Consider the following 16,323-nt stretch of genomic DNA (forward strand, 5'->3'; position numbering starts at 1 on the left):
TAAAAGCTTGCCGTTAAGCACCGGGAAAAAATACATATAGTGAATGTGTTGGGAAAAAAAATAGCAAGGAGACGTTTTAATTATTTATTAATAAACTAGTGTTTTCTGAGTCTGTGTTGGCTGCAAAGATGTTGACGATGCTGCCTTGCTATCTCCGCAGTATAGTCAACGCACCTATAGAGAGTAATGCACCTTTCATACGGATTACATAAACAGAGTATTTCTTTTTGATTTGAATTGGTTCGTAGACATTTCAAGCTTTCTATAGATGCATTTCTCATGTCTGTGAGGCAAGTAGCCTAGATATGCTGGGTTTCGGTTCATTTTTGTGAGATGGCAGAAAGCGCATCCTGTTTGTTTTCTTGATTTTACAAAGAAATGTTTTCTTGTTATTGTGAGTTTACGCAAATACATTTCGAATGATGAATTACTCTTATCTGTATGACAAAAAAAAAATTACAGTATTTTAAGTTGTTTCTACTGTTATCAGGGAAAAAAAGCAAGTGATCGTGCTGGCGCCTCTGTCATGCAGTAAACTTGTTGTACTTTAGCTTCCACACTCCGCACAAACACTTGGATGTGCTCCTAATAATAGTGTACATTTTATCTAGGTTAACATTAAAGCAAGCAGCCATGTAAAGTTGCTACTTACATGTTTCAAATGATAAGCCATATTTGAGGTTGTTGGATGATAGATGAAAGTTTGGCTTTCCTGCCTGATGTACTGTAATTACTACAAGAAACTACCGTTAATGAGCTGTCCCTCACAGACTGCATGACTTCGAGACAATTTTTTTTTCCTTCGACTAACCGACTAACAAAATTTGTCGACTAAGTCACTTCTAGTTGACTAACATTTAGTTAGATAGGCAGCCCTACTTAATATATAGGCAAGCATACATATAAATGTGACATCAGTCCCATGATGCTTTCTGAAAAGCCTTGTGTTTTTCATCCTTTGCACTTTCCACATTAATGTCATTGTTCACAGAGTTCTGTGACAAACCCGTGTCTGAGCAAAATGAATTTGTAACAGTTATTAGGTAAATTGCTGAAGTTTCCCTAATGTGATTTTGTTATTGGGTTAGTTTTTTGTGCACACACACACACACCCTTTTTCTGTCCTCAGAGTTACTTCATTAATTAATGCCATCTCTTTGGGATCAGTGATGCAAGACTGTGGGTTTACAACACACTCTTGGGTAATAAACACCTTCCTCATGGGTCACATACACAGGAATCTCCTTGTAGACGCACACATGCCAACATAAACACACATCCACAGAGGATTGTTTCCTGTTAGGAGAGCAGACCTGGGTCATACAAACTCTCTCCATGGATGCATTAAGTGTGTGTGTGGCAGTTAAAACAGGAGCCTGAATCAGCGTCCTCCTCCTGTCTCTCCCTGTAGGGTTCCTCCAGCAGGTCACAGCCCAAAAATAGCAGCGGGCGCCGTTTCAAGTGCAAAACCGCCGACTTTGGGGCCGCAGCCAGTCTGCGAGTGTGAGATTTCTATGGGAATACTTGGCTAAGCTCCAGTCGGGCTGTGAGTGTGTGTGTGTGTGTGTGTGTGTGTGTGTTTCTCGTTCCACTCCCACTTTTTTTCCCTTTCCCTCTCTGATCTGACTGGCAGATGAGCTTGCAAATTTTCACTGAACACATGCGCTCCACGTGATAACAGTTTAGTGTGTAAATATTCCCACACACACGCACTCCTCCGCTGGGAGGCTTTATGACTGACTGCCAGATTGATTTCAGCATCACACCCCAAATGAACTCGCTGCTCATTTTGCTCAGGCTGGTTTTCAGACAGCCAGTGTTCTGTAATGGGCAAAATCATCAATAATCAAAGACAAATGGTAGCACAAAATATCCATGTTTATTTCATGTATATTGAGCGAACATTTTCATATCTAATACTTGTTTTTTTTATTTAATTTTTTTATGTTATACATGTCATGTTGTGTTTGTTATGCACCGTTTGTGTAAATGTCACTGATGTTTGCCCTGCAACTAGATTTATTTTTTCAAGAAAATGTGAACAGTATTTGCCATTGCAAAACTTGACACAACAATGCTAGTTTTTTGTGGGTGGTATCCAGATTGTTGCTATTAGGTTCTGGTCAGGATGGTCCAACAGTTGAGTAGTCAATTCATTCACCCTCATTTCATTTTAAACCCATAAAGCTTGTTCATCTTAAGAACACAAATGAAGACATTGTTATAATTCTCTCATTATTTTTGCTCATCCATTGAAAGTTTATGTAATCAAAAGTTTAATGCATCGAAAAGTACAAAAAGACATTGTAAAAGTAATCCATATGACTCAAACTGTTTAATCCAGGTCTTTGGAACAGATACAATCACTTTATGTGATGAACAGATTTAATTTCACTTTTATTAACACAAACATTGATCAACGCGCATGAAATATGGTAAACAAAAGCATGCTTGCTTGACACATTAGGCTCGCTGTGGTAGTTAGTGGTGTTATCAGTAGTATCGGTGTTGTAGCAAGTTTATATACCGGTGTGAAAATTTCCTCACCGTGACATCCCTACTTGAAATTAAGCAATGAGATTCGTTTTTGTCAAGTCAGTACAGGCGAGAAGACCTGGATTAAACTGCTCCTTTCATATGGATTACTTTTTATAATATCTTTTTATACTTTTTAAAGCATGAAAATTTTGTTTTATGGACAAATGAGAGAAAAATAAAGTCTTTTTGTTTTATAACATTTTATAATGATAATGATGACAGAATTTTCATTTTTGGCTATGTTATCCCTTTAAGATTTAAATTGTGATGACAAACAACATGGAGAGGGTTTTAGCATGATGTCCTTTTATTATGCTTGTAGTAACCATTACAATCTGTCTACAATGCTAGAAGCAAGAATCTCTTCCTAATATGCCAGAAGGACATTAATAGACCTTAGTCAGGGCAGCGCCATATTTAATTTTTGACAGGATAGAATACAGTGCATTTAATAGATTGTACTGTTGTTCAGCTGATGAAATGTCTTTCCCAAAAAAAAAAAAAAAAAAACCCTTTCAGTAGATAACTCCATAAAACAATTTTAAAAGTTGTGAGTTGTAAAAATTGTGATCTAGGACCTTTATGCGGTGCGTGCCATTGCAAAGACAGCCTTGTTTTTATCTGTGTTCAATTCAATATGGCGCCTAACCTAAGGTCTATAGCGTGCACATGCTTAGTTGATATACCATTGCTAAGGTGTTCTGAAGGGGCTTGGTATAACAATGACCAGAACAAAATAAACCAAATCTTATCAACAAATAGCAAATACCAGTGGATCTTTCTCAACTGTCGTAGGTTAGATGGTAGCAAAATCAAAAACAAGTAATCAGAGTCTGATATTGATCTAAATAAATATAGATAGGCCTATAATTTAATATGGGGTTAATGGTTCTCATTTATGGCTTTATTGTTTCAGAATTAATTGTATGGAATTATGTAATAAGAGAAATCTTTTTTTTTTTTTTTTTTTTTTTTAATAAATAATGTGAAAAACTTTTGAGAATGCAAAAGTTTTGCAATCGAGCGCAAGAACAGTGAAATATAATTTTTTCTTAGTGCCTACTAGCACACCTCTCATTAAATCATGTGATTTGAGGTATTATTATAGTATGTGGCACAAGTTCTAAAGGGTTTGTTCAGATTGTAAAGATGCTGACTCCTTATCAAACAACACTAATATCATTTTTTCATTTCTCTTGTTCTCCTGTGCAGGATTTGTCGGGCTCCATCGACGATCTCCCCACAGGCACAGAGGGTGCTTTGAGCCCAGGCGTGAGCACATCGGGTGTGTCCAGCAGTCAGGGTGAACAGAGCAACCCAGCGCAGTCGCCCTTCTCTCCCCACACCTCTCCTCACCTCTCGGGTATCCGTGGCCCCTCTCCCTCACCCGTGGGCTCACCTGCCAGTGGCCCGGCCTCGCGCACAGGACCCCTCTCACCCGGAGCCATGCCTGGTGGGAACCTCATTTATATCATTTATTTTAATAGTGTTGTTTTTTTTTTTTGTTTTTTTTAATATATAACTTTGTTGTTCACACCACCTATAGGAAACCAAATGCCCCCCAGACCCTCGAGTGTCCAGTCGGATGGTATGTTACATTCCTCCATGGGTCAGGATAGAGGTGAGTCTTAGTTTTTGGAATTTCTGTGACATTTTATGATTTTTACATTTTCACTAAGGGCTGCATAAATAATCAAAATAAACCGAAAACATGATATGGGTTGATCACAAATCACAAAGCGTGCCATTGAATTAAATATTTGCGCTGCGTGTTTCAGAGTGAAGCTTGCCGCCATGTTAATTTACATGTGATCAGTTCATGATCAGCGCTGCGTTTCCCAAATGCATCGTAATCCTCAGTAAATCGTAGAACCATTTCCACCAATGTTTTCTACGATCAGCTTAGCTCACAATACTTTTGAGAAATGCAGTCTTGGTCTTTTCAGTGCGTCAGAGTGGATCAGTTCACAGTAAATGCTGCTCCACAGGAATGCCATCTCTCCATCTGCTCCGAGTTTTTGTCACTTAAATGTGCCGTTGTGAACGCAACACGCACCAACCATCTTTCCCATTCTTGAAATGAGAATCGCTTAACAAGAAGTGAGAAGCTTTAAGCTCCCTGTAGTTTTTCCGATGAAATACGTTTAATGGTTTAATGTCTACTAATGTAAACTATTATTTTAAAGTTATTTTATATCCATATTGATATATAATCACAAAATTTGGCCAAGTTGTCAAAATTAACACATTAACGCATGCGATAATTTTTTTTTCAGTTTAACGTGTTAAAAATATTTAACGCAATTAACACAGTGTCTGTTTATGCAAATGCTTTTAAACCATTTAAACCAAACGGCACAAGACAAATGAAAACACTCTGTCTATGTGCACCACTATACTCGTGCACCACTATCAATTTCTCTTTCGTGCTTGAACAAACAGTAACAGAGAATTGTCAAAATGTCAGTTTTGTCGAGTATCTTCATAAAAGCAGTTTAGTAATGCCTAATAAATGTTGAATTTGATAGCTTACAGTTATACATGTCTATAATTAATGTTTTAAAAAATTATACAGCCATCAGTACCAGTATTAGTATCAGTGATACTGGCCTTCATTCATAAAAAGATGCCATTAAAAAAATATAAAATATTGATTGTACTCTTCCTGATGTACCCTAGAGTAAGAATGCCAAGTTAGCTGGTCACCAAAGTTTCTGTAGAGACTGTAATAGGCAAATTATACATCATAAATTGTGGTTTGCTCATGCAAATTTGACCGTATTGCTTTTGAATTGTAAACCTTATTGGTGTCTACACAAACTGCACCAGACCATCGTTTGTTTCCAACTTTACTTCAGTGCTGTTCTATGCTGTGCACTTGCGTTTAGAAAGCTGCTTTCACAGCAATCAACAAACCAGACATCAAACACCTGCATCCACACCAAAACTGCTAGCATGAAAGTAACTTCGAGGATAGTTTACCATAGCATAACTGTGTCTGCTCTCTACAGTATATATGAGGAACCCTCAGATGCCATACGGCTCTCCTCAACCCGGGTCAACTTTATCCCCACGGCAATCATCTGGTGGCCAAATGCATGGTGGGATGGGTTCCTTCCCCCAGAACAACTCCATGGGTAACTATGGGCCGCAGAGTGGCCAGTATGGACCACAAGGTGAGAAGCTTTATTTTGATTAAACATTTGACTGATGCTTTTTAAAGAGGGCCTATTATGCAAAATTCACTTTTACATGGTGTTTGAACACAAATGTGTGTCGGCAGTGTGGACACAACCACCTTATAATAGTAAAAATCCACCCAGTCCTCTTTTTTTTTTTTTTATCCCCATAAATCATAAGCAGTGTCTCAAAACGAGCCATTTGCAGAATCCACCTTTTGTGACGTCACAAAATGCCTTGGTCCTGCCCATGACTGCTGATGGACTCTGCCCTATTAGCATAGATCCCACCCTCAGTGAGCTGTACACAGTCCGCCATGTTTATCTCCTCACCAGAGCATTTAACTGCAGCTTTCAAGAAAGAAATGTATTCTTATTTAATTTAGTCAAGAGCAGTGAGAGATTTTCTGTTTTTCCTTTTGTTTGATTCATATTAATAGCATATACAGCAGTAAGTACTGTGTATTACGCTGCTTTCCAGTTAGTATACATCTAATATACACATGCAATTTCTTTACTTGCTGTTTACGCTCACAGACCTAACCGTCTACATTTATGTGAACTGTTTTTTTTTTTTACACATAACATTGTGTGTATTTGACAGTTTATGCACAATAACATGTGAAAGAGATCTTAGTTTAATACTCACAGGACGCGCTGTCTGAAATCCAGCTCTCTGTGCTCATGCTTTGGGGGTGTGGTTTCAGAAAACCATATATCAGAAGTTTAGACTGATATGGCTTTAAATGCAATAAACTTGCATGATGAAGAAGAACGGCAATGTCACATGAATGAGACCATGATAGAGATGATAATCAAAACTAGACAAATGTTTTAGTTTTTGGCAGAGTATCCGAGGCATGAGCTGTAAAGGCTCCGCCCTCTTCTGGAAGGTGGGGTGGGGAGCAGCAGCTCATTTACATTTAAAGATGCATGCAGCAAAACAGCATGTTTTTCCTTCCACTAATAAATGATCTGTGTGGAATTTTGAACTGAAATTCATAGATACATTCTAGGGACACCTGAGACTTTTATATTATATCTTGTAAAAAAAAAAAAGTGCATACTAGGTCCCCTTTAAGAACATCAAAAACATAACTTTCACTTTTATTACAGTAGCCTAGTTTACATTAACCTCAATCTATTTAACAGGATACCCGAGGCCACCAGGTTATGGAAGCATGCCAAATGCTAACTATCCAGGTGGTCCTGGCATGAGTGGCTCCATGAACCCTATGGCTGGGCAGGGTGGAGGGGGGCCATATGGAGGGATGCCTCCAGGACGCATGGGTCCAGGTCAGATGGGTACGAGGCCGTACGGCCCTGGCATTGGCCCCAACATGGGCGGCATGCCCCCTCAGGTGGCATCTGGAATGTGTCCGCCACCTGGAATGAATAGAAAGCCTCAGGATCCTGCGTCAGCGGGCATGCACCATGGCCCATCCAACTCCATACACAGGTAGAGTGCACCACATGCTGCTTTTAAATGATAAACTCATTGAGAAGTGCCATGCAGAATACAGACCCCCTTGGACTGAAAAAAAGTTTTGATTTCATCTGACAATTCCAGTTATTCAATGCGTTTGGATCTGATCTGACAATGCCATTTATTCAGTGCGAGAACAAGCTCATTGGTCAGTTCCGTTTGCACAAGAGTCCATTCCACTGACAGCCAATACAAATTTTAAAATGCTTGGTCGTAGGTGCAATCAGCAGGTAGTTGAGCGTGATCTCATACTGTAATGTATGAGATCACGCTGTACTGTAATCCTGTAAACGCTGTACTGTAATCCCCACAGCCAAAGGATGTTGGGAAGACATTAGAATTAGCTACTTCAGGAAGGGAAAAACAGATGCTGCATTAGATTTCTTTATATATATTGCGTTAAATATTTTTTTACGTGATTACAAGCAACCATGCAATAAATTCAAAATCCTTAATGTGTTAAAGCTGCAGTCCGTAAGTTTTGCCTCTATGTCGCCATCTCTGTTTGAAACATGCAGTTGCAGTTGTTTGCGGAATTATCATCTTTACGTGGGTTGTGACTCGGCACGGCTCCTCAGCATGGGTGAATCTAATGTTTGCTGTCAGTCACCACACTGGTGTGAATACTGTACTTCGGAATCACAGATTGCAGTCTTGAAGTAAGACCAAAGTAAGCGTTTTCAGCGGAAAATGTCATCTGAACAAGTAACATGTCTGCCACTTTTGTTCTGACCAACTGAGGTAAAAAAACGCATTACAGTAAATCGCGCTGCCAATGGTGATTAAACCTAACGATCGCTTAGCTTGGATCACGTCAAACCGTGCAAATTATTATTGTTATACATTGTTCTCAAATTGTTAATGTTAACAACATCAGCATTGCGTGACTTTGTATTTAGTGTGTATTAGCGTTACCTGTAGATTTCAGTTTCTGTACAGTCTAATCTCTACTGTTAATTTGTCATACCATAAAATCCACCATCAAAATGACAAGTTTAATTATTGCAGCTGCTGTGAGAAAAAGGCTATAAATGATCTGCCTCACATGCCATATAGCCTACTAGCTGGGACTCCCTGTGAAAACCCACCAGTACCACCTGAATTAAAAAACATTATTACAAGCTTACCGTTGTGAATAGGGCTACGGTAAGAAGATAGTTTTGAACACTGGCTGGTTATGTACTTGCTCAAAAATTGATTTTGGATAATTTCTAACCAAAATGTTACGGACAGCAGCTTAATTTTTTTTAATGCAAATAATTTACGTCATGCAGTTAGATGATCTTGGCAGTTGGGAGTTTTATCAAACTGAGCATCTACATGGCACAATAGCTGTAACCCTGGTAGATGGAAACTTCTATTCTAACCCCATAACCCGATTTTGTTTCTCTGTTTACGAGCAGATCATCGAAATCCAATAAACTCTAGGAAAGTTTTCAGTCCGATTATCCACTCGGCGCTAATGTAATAATGTAAGAAAATCAGGCTTATTTTATTGGAGATGGCAGATTGAACAGTGACTTGCGGACAATTTTCAGTGAATTATTCATTCCATTGTGTGTTTCGCTTTAAATATTCTGTCATACTCTGTGATTGTTTCTGAAGAGCGTGAGCCCTCACGCATCACGCTGTGTGAAATACAGACTGAACGGAACATCAAAACATCCCAACCTGGCCAGATGATATGCAAACTACGTTTCTCGGCTGGATAAAGCAAACTTCTCGCTAGTAAAGTTTTGATGGATACGAATTGTAATCAAGGTAAAGATGATTGCAGTAACGTACAGGAGTCGTACAGTAAGCACGCGTGAGTCCGTTATATTGATGCGCAAACAAACCCTGTATGTACGCTCTTGATGCACTGATCGCACATTGTATTTATGCACAGACACTTTTTACTTCAGTACATTCACGTTGTCTCCACACACATTCAGGATAAAGTTTTGATCTGTCTTATGTTACTGAGTTTAGTAATTTTGAATGGATCTGTGTACTGTAGTAGGCATATAATGCAGTCAGGTCAAGGTGGTTGGTTTAGGTTTTTTTGGCATCTCCATGTGGTAATGTTCAGTATCGTACTTGACGTCTAAAACGTAAACAAGCTCTAAAAAGCTATAAACAAGCTATTTGCTGTTGCACTGTACACATACTATATACACTGAATTCTGAAAAGTTTTATTCAGTAATGTTTTTTTTCTTGTGCACTATCAAAGAATATACACTACTAAGAAGCGAAACTCAATAGAAGGTTCCATTGCAACACCTGCGCCCAGCAGCAGCCCTGCGTTTCCGCCATTTTGGCGTGAAAGCGACTCGTTGGTCCACTAGTTTCTATAGCAAAAAGACGTACATTAAAGCTAGAATCCAACCTGAATGATGACAACACAATAAAATATCACTAGTGATCATCAAATCCTTTTAATAGTTTATTTTACACACTTTGTGTTTAAGTCTTCCAATTTTTTTCACAAAACCTTTGCTCTCTAGAAACCCAGTCATTTAACCCAGTTTGGGTTAAAATTCTTTGAAGTTCAAGTATTAGCATTATAAACACTGAATTAATACCAACATATGAAATTAAATTAAGGACATGCATCAGAAAAATTGGGAATGTTGGACAATAAATATATAACAGAAAATAACAGCTTGTTTTTGCAGTGTTGTACGTTAAAGCAAAAGTGTCAAAGTGTGAATTATGCGATAACAGACACAGCAATGTATTATAAGATCATTATGCTTGTAGTGTGATCCATTAAAACGTACAATATATATTTCAATTCAGATAGTGGAGTAATACTATTATTCCATTAGGTCTGATCTATATTGTTCGCTGCAAACATGATGATCTTAAATTATTCATTTACTATTAAGAAATGTGTAAAGTTGCATAAAATGGAAATACTCAAAGTAGGCTAACTACGTTACCTCAGATGGTTGAATGGTTGGATTCCACAACTGGTAAAATAAAATGCATATAAGACAATACAACATTTACTGTAGGTGTCATAAAATTTACTGATGACTTAATTTGAGAAACGTTGTACTGCGCTTCTGATTTGGCTGTGAGATTTTGGGTGCGTAAGATGTGAAGGATTCTATGGTCCAGTTGGCATCTTCACCCCATAATGGTGGCTGCGCTACCGGAGCGCCATCTACACTGCATTCCAAATTATTATGCAATTGACATATCAGTAAGATTTCAGTACAATAAACATTCAGATTTTAGTTTTTCTAAGAAAATGCCTGCATGGTGAGGCTCTCAAGACTCCAGAGACACCAGCATCTTCAAATACCTGTTTGCTGATCAACACTGGCTTTTTTTATAGCTGCCCTTTTAATACAATTAAATTTTTTGACAGGAACTTTCCTTAATAAGCCTTTATCTGACCGAGTTCTGCTGTGCTCTAAATCACTCACAAATCTTATGATAATTTGATAATCTCCATTCTGTTTCACACAATATTAGTTGTTTTCATGCCTTTTGCACAACATTGCACCATTTCATACTTTTCATCTTCAGAAAGATCCTTCTTCCTCCCCATATTGCATGAGAACTGTGTCTTGCTTAATAATGTGGAACAACCTCTAAGTAGGGTTTCCATAGATCTGGCAAATTATTTTGTCTGAGATTGATACCAGTTATCTAAAAAGACATGGATAAATAAACAAACAAACAAACATTTTCTTAGAAAAACTAAAATCTGAATGTTTATTGTACAGAAATCTTACTGATTTGTCTCTTGCATAATAATTTGGAATGCAGTGTAGTGGCTGTTGCCCAAAAAGGATAAGAGTTTCGCCTCTTGGGTTCTATACTCTTTGGTACTGTGGTGTTCATAAATTTATGAATTATATGGACTCCTTATCACCTGGTTATTAGGTGTCCTTTTTTGGAAAGAAACCTAAATTTACCTTGGAAAAAGCTTGCAGAAAATACAGTTTTGTGTAGTGGTGTGTCACCCTTCAGCCTGATTGTTTACTTTGCTGGATATAGCAAATGATGACAAAATTAACATGTTAAACAAGATAAATGGTGTATGCTTAATTTCACGATAAGTGTCCTATTAATCTCAATTGTAATTTATTGATGGCCCTTTTATATGGCTTTATATGATGAACAGATTTACAACACCACTCATACTGTAGTAAACACAGATGTTCAAAAGCTTGCATGATGCACGAAAACAAGATGAGAGTGAGTAAATGCAGAGTTTACATTTTTGGATGAACTCACCATTTTCAGTTTGGGAATAGTCATTTTGATGTGCTTTCTTGCTATTAGAACTTTGATTGCATTGATCATCTGAAGTTCACACATGCTGGAACGACACTCATCAAAGTGAAGTGCAAACATAATTTAAATCACCATATCAAATTTAGTTTTAGTAGTACGATTATTCAAAGCATTTTAGATGGTTTATTCTTATATGTACAGTGCATTCATAGCGGGAGATGCGGGACATGGCGAGCACCAGGAGAGTCTGTGTATGCATGGGTTGTCTATTTAAGAGATCCAATGAATGCCTGCATTGAAATTGCGAGTCTTGCATGAGGAAAACAATGAAAGTTTACGGAGTTTCAGTTCTACTGTATATAATGTTCAGTGTAATGTATAATATGCAATGGGGGAATTTTTGTGTCCTAATAATAATAATAATAATAATAATAATAATAATAATAATAATAATAATAATAAAGTAATAATAATAAAAAAAAACTCTTACTTTGGCTTAAAATATTGCAATTGTGAGTTCAACATCCGGATTTGTATCGAATTGTTTCTCACACGCGCACACACACGTCTCTCTCTCTCTCTCTCTCTACACACACACACACACATATATATATATATATATATATATATAGATCAACGGCATTGTCTATCGGCCCAACCCTAGCTGTGACAGAAAAATCTGAAGTCTGTCATTTTGACATTACACTGAGGATGATCTATTGTAACTTGTAACTAATTTTCACCCATCCAGTTGGTGGCGAGTGTGCTCTAGTGGCAGCAGAGTGCGGCTTCAGCCTCCAGAACAAAATTAAAACTGTCACAAGAAGTCTTCTGTCCGACTGATGCTAAATCTAATGACAGTTACCTCTGCATCAGTCTCCCTTGATGGTTTTGATTACGCACAGGCATCATCAATTAAAATGACCGGAGCCAATAGATTGACAGAATTTTTACAGACAATGTGAAGGTCTAACACTGCCTCTGGTGTTGGAACACTTGCATAGCTGGATCTCTCTTGTGCCTTTTTTGATAAACAAGTTGGTAACACAATAGACAAGTACATGTCATGAATTAATGATTTGTAGAGACCATATGGAAATATTAAATATGAATTCATCGCATTTCTTTAAATTCTTTTATATAACCCTGACACTGTGGAAGTCCTGGTGCTCCAAATGTCGGTCCATCCCTGCTCACTTTACAATAAAATTCAATGCAATGCAGCAGTAGTAAAATTGAACATGTATTGATTAATTTATTTGGGCTCAGAATTCTAAATTTTGATTAGCTAGTATTGTTTCCTACCCTTGGGTTAATGTTTTTGCAGATAAAATGTGTAAAAAAAGACAATGGCAAGCCACTGCAAATAATGCAGAGCTTGCTTGATTTTACATTTAAATTCTGCAGTCGCAAAACCATGAAATCCTGGAGGGACTGCTGGTAGAATCAGACTTGCAGCAGAGATTTTACAGTCCTGGGGAGCACAGCTGGAGTCAGTCTGGTCATACTGTGAGAGCTGAAAATGAGATCAAAACAGTGAGAGTGAAGGCAGTTTGTTGAAACAATGATTGAGACAATGGAAGATTATCTAAATCAGGAATGGGCAACTTCAATAGTGACGAGGGCCAACATTTTTTTCTCCTTAATACCAGGGGGCCAGATGACTAATCCACACTGGCACCTTTTACACCGTCTTACTCAATTTACTTTTTAATAAGGGAAATCAATGTGTAATTAATGTAATTTGTTTTTAAGGTTTTTATGAACTTTTAAAACTTGTGCAATTTTGCTAATACAAATGGGAAACTTTGTTTTCAGTTGTCAAACAGTATTACCTCAACAAGCAAATGAAAACATCTCAATTGCATTGTCTGTAAATTTGCAACAAACAAATGTACAGTTCTCCTTTTTTTTTTGATTACAAGCCTAGAGAACATTTTAAGCTCAGCCTCGTTAAAAAGTCTAAGAAAACTGCAACATACGTTTCATGTGTAGCCTATCTTTCATACTTCTCGTTAGCCACTTTTCCACCGTGGGGTCAAACCGTTCTCTTTACTTTACCATTCGATTCTGTGCCGTATGGATATGGTTTTGTTTTCCACTGTGGGGCTGATAACGGAGCTCTTTAAGTCGTTGCCTTAGTAACGCAAGAGTTTACACACGATATGAGATGTAAATAGTGACCGCGTTATGAAGGATAATCAGTTATTTCTTTTAATTGGATGATTAATTTGTGTTCACGTTGCACAAATATCATGTTTAGCAAGCTACGTAGACACTGGCAGCCCGGCAACAGACAAGTGACCGATCCTGAGCGACATTCTAGCAGCAAGGTTTAGAATGGTTGGCTAATTCCAGGCGGAGAATGGTTTGTAATCTCAAGTGGAAATACAACTGGAACCGTTACTTACTATTCCGTTCGGCCCGATGGTGGAAAGCGGATTTTGTGAGCAGTGCAGTCGTGTAATGGCATTTTATAATAAAAATTATAAAACCTCTTCCCATTGCCCTGATAATGCACCTGTAACCAGCTAGATTAATGTGGTAGTAAATGTGACATTATAGTGTGCATGTCTTGTTTTATTGGAATTTTGCTTTGATGTGGTTGAATACATCCATATGTTTCGTTTCCAAACAAACCAAACATATGGGTGACCCCTTGAACATGGTAAAAAGATAATCTGTTAACCATCCTGACTGGATGGTGAAAACACGATTTTTGTCAATTTTTCATATATTTTTGCTAATTTTAGTAAACTTTCACATTAGCTTGCACAGCCCACGCTGTTATTAATACAGGGATCGGCTGGAAATAGCGACCTCTCCTGGATTGATTTAGTATTAACATTATAATGTGAACACAATCTTTACATTACTTGCATTTCAAATGTTTTAAAATTGATCATCCGAGTGATCCAGTGGGCCATGTTTAAAGACATTGTGGGCCGTATGCGGCCCGCCAGTTGCCCATCCCTGATCTAAATCATTCATACCATTTAAGATATTTCAGTTTAGTCAAATGTTTTAAAATCTCTTTCTCTTCTAGACCACCTGGATACCCCAACATGAACCAAGGAATGATGGGAGCTGGGTCTCCATATGCCCCACCCATGAACAGCATGCAGGGTATGATGAATCAACCAGGACCGTACCCCATGCCTGGCAACATGTCCAATAACTCAGGTAAGCACTGAACTTGTTTGTGGGCTACTTCCTGTATTGTTCTTTCGTTTTTCCATATGCATCAGTTTTTGTCTGCACATTTTTCTAGTTGTTTTCATTTTTTTTTTTTTTATTGAAGTATCCCACAATGACAATGTGTTTTCAATTTGTGTCATAGGCATGGCTCCCAGTCCAGAGTTTGGCATGGACAAACTCAACCAATCTCAGAAGTTGAATAACAAAGTGGATGGGACTCCTAAGACTGAATCAAAAAAGGTGAAGAGCTATTAATATTTAAATGGGTCTCGGCCTTAGTTTTGTAGGCTGGCATGCCTCTCTTAAGCTCAAGGACATGGGCAGCCCTGAGCTCTGTGAACAGCGCTTGACTGATCATCTATATGGAGGGTTGTGAATGCTGGAGAATGTACATGGGGAGGAATGCACATTCAGGGGTTTTGAAATTGCTCCCTGCAGTCCTGGCTTTATACATCATTAATGAAAATGCTTTTCCACTGAAATGCGCATTGCACATATACACCTTGTTGATGTGTTCGTGAGTTGATAGTGTGCTTTTTTTCCCCCCCAGTGCTTCCTGTTTATGAAAATTGCATGTTTTTTCCTCCATAACTAAACAGCAGGAATCTAATATATGATTTTTGCTTTTTCATCTTTGCAGAAGTCAAGTTCCTCTACCACCACTAATGAGAAGATAACCCGTCTGTATGAGCTGGGTCCAGAACCAGAGAGGAAAATGTGGGTGGATCGTTACCTTGCATTTGCTGAGGAGAAAGCCATGGGCATGAGCAATCTCCCTGCGGTGGGCCGCAAGCCCCTTGACCTCTTCCGCCTCTACGTGTCCGTCAAAGAGATTGGCGGCCTCACTCAGGTGTGGAGATGAACTTCTCCTGATATGGTAGCTGTAAATTACAGAATGGTTTCATTAGGAGTTATTTATGATTTCATGTTGAATTTCAGGTTGATTTAAATGCTTATTTTGGTTTCTGTTGGCTTTGGAGTTCACTGAAGGGTCTCTCCAGCCTGTCATAGTCATTAAATTATGTCTGTCTGCTGTTATCAGGTGAACAAGAATAAAAAGTGGAGGGAATTAGCCACTAACCTGAATGTGGGCACATCCAGTAGTGCTGCCAGCTCTTTGAAGAAACAGTACATCCAGTGTCTCTACGCTTTTGAGTGCAAGATCGAGCGAGGGGAAGATCCTCCACCCGACTTCTTCAACAGTGACCCTAAAAAGAACCAGGCCAAGGTCCAGCCCCCATCACCAGGTCAGTGCAGGCATGCCCAGCAACTGGTCATATTGCCTTTATCTGAAACTAAATCCAATGCCATGCTCTAACTAGGTGTGATGCAAAAAGGCATATTTCACATGTTAGTTCTTCAGTCTTTCATTTTGCTATGTTGCACTGGGTAGCCCTGCCATTGTGCAATCTTATTGGTCCACAATTCCTCTTCAAAGCGCTGTGTATTAAACATAAAATATTCTCTTTCTGATGTTAGATTACCACAATGATGTGCAGAATTGGGAAGGTTAATGCGTTGTTATTCTGAGTCATTTTCCCAAATGCAGGTACAATGTGTTCATGATGTCCAGGAAAGCTGACATTGAAAGACGATAACTGTCTGTACATAAACCTCTTCCCATTGCCCTGATAATGCACCTGTAACCAGCTAGATTAATGTGGTTGTAAATGTGACATTATAGTGTG

The 16,323-nt window shown here is 38.3% G+C and overlaps 1 protein-coding gene across 3 annotated transcripts in view; it reads left to right on the plus strand.

Moving 5' to 3' along the window:
* arid1ab (AT rich interactive domain 1Ab (SWI-like)) overlaps positions 1-16,323 on the plus strand; it is an 81,050-nt gene that overhangs the window by 51,643 nt on the left and 13,084 nt on the right. For all 3 annotated transcript variants that reach the window (XM_048201994.1, XM_048201993.1, XM_048201995.1), the window contains 8 exons: positions 3,751-3,991; positions 4,085-4,159; positions 5,550-5,714; positions 6,870-7,176; positions 14,484-14,620; positions 14,778-14,875; positions 15,276-15,485; positions 15,678-15,882. In XM_048201994.1, coding sequence (XP_048057951.1) covers positions 3,751-3,991; positions 4,085-4,159; positions 5,550-5,714; positions 6,870-7,176; positions 14,484-14,620; positions 14,778-14,875; positions 15,276-15,485; positions 15,678-15,882 — 1,438 coding nt within the window. The remainder of the gene's footprint in view (positions 1-3,750; positions 3,992-4,084; positions 4,160-5,549; positions 5,715-6,869; positions 7,177-14,483; positions 14,621-14,777; positions 14,876-15,275; positions 15,486-15,677; positions 15,883-16,323) is intronic.

Source organism: Megalobrama amblycephala, linkage group LG9 (genome assembly GCF_018812025.1).
Source record: "Megalobrama amblycephala isolate DHTTF-2021 linkage group LG9, ASM1881202v1, whole genome shotgun sequence".
NCBI lineage: Eukaryota > Metazoa > Chordata > Actinopteri > Cypriniformes > Xenocyprididae > Megalobrama > Megalobrama amblycephala.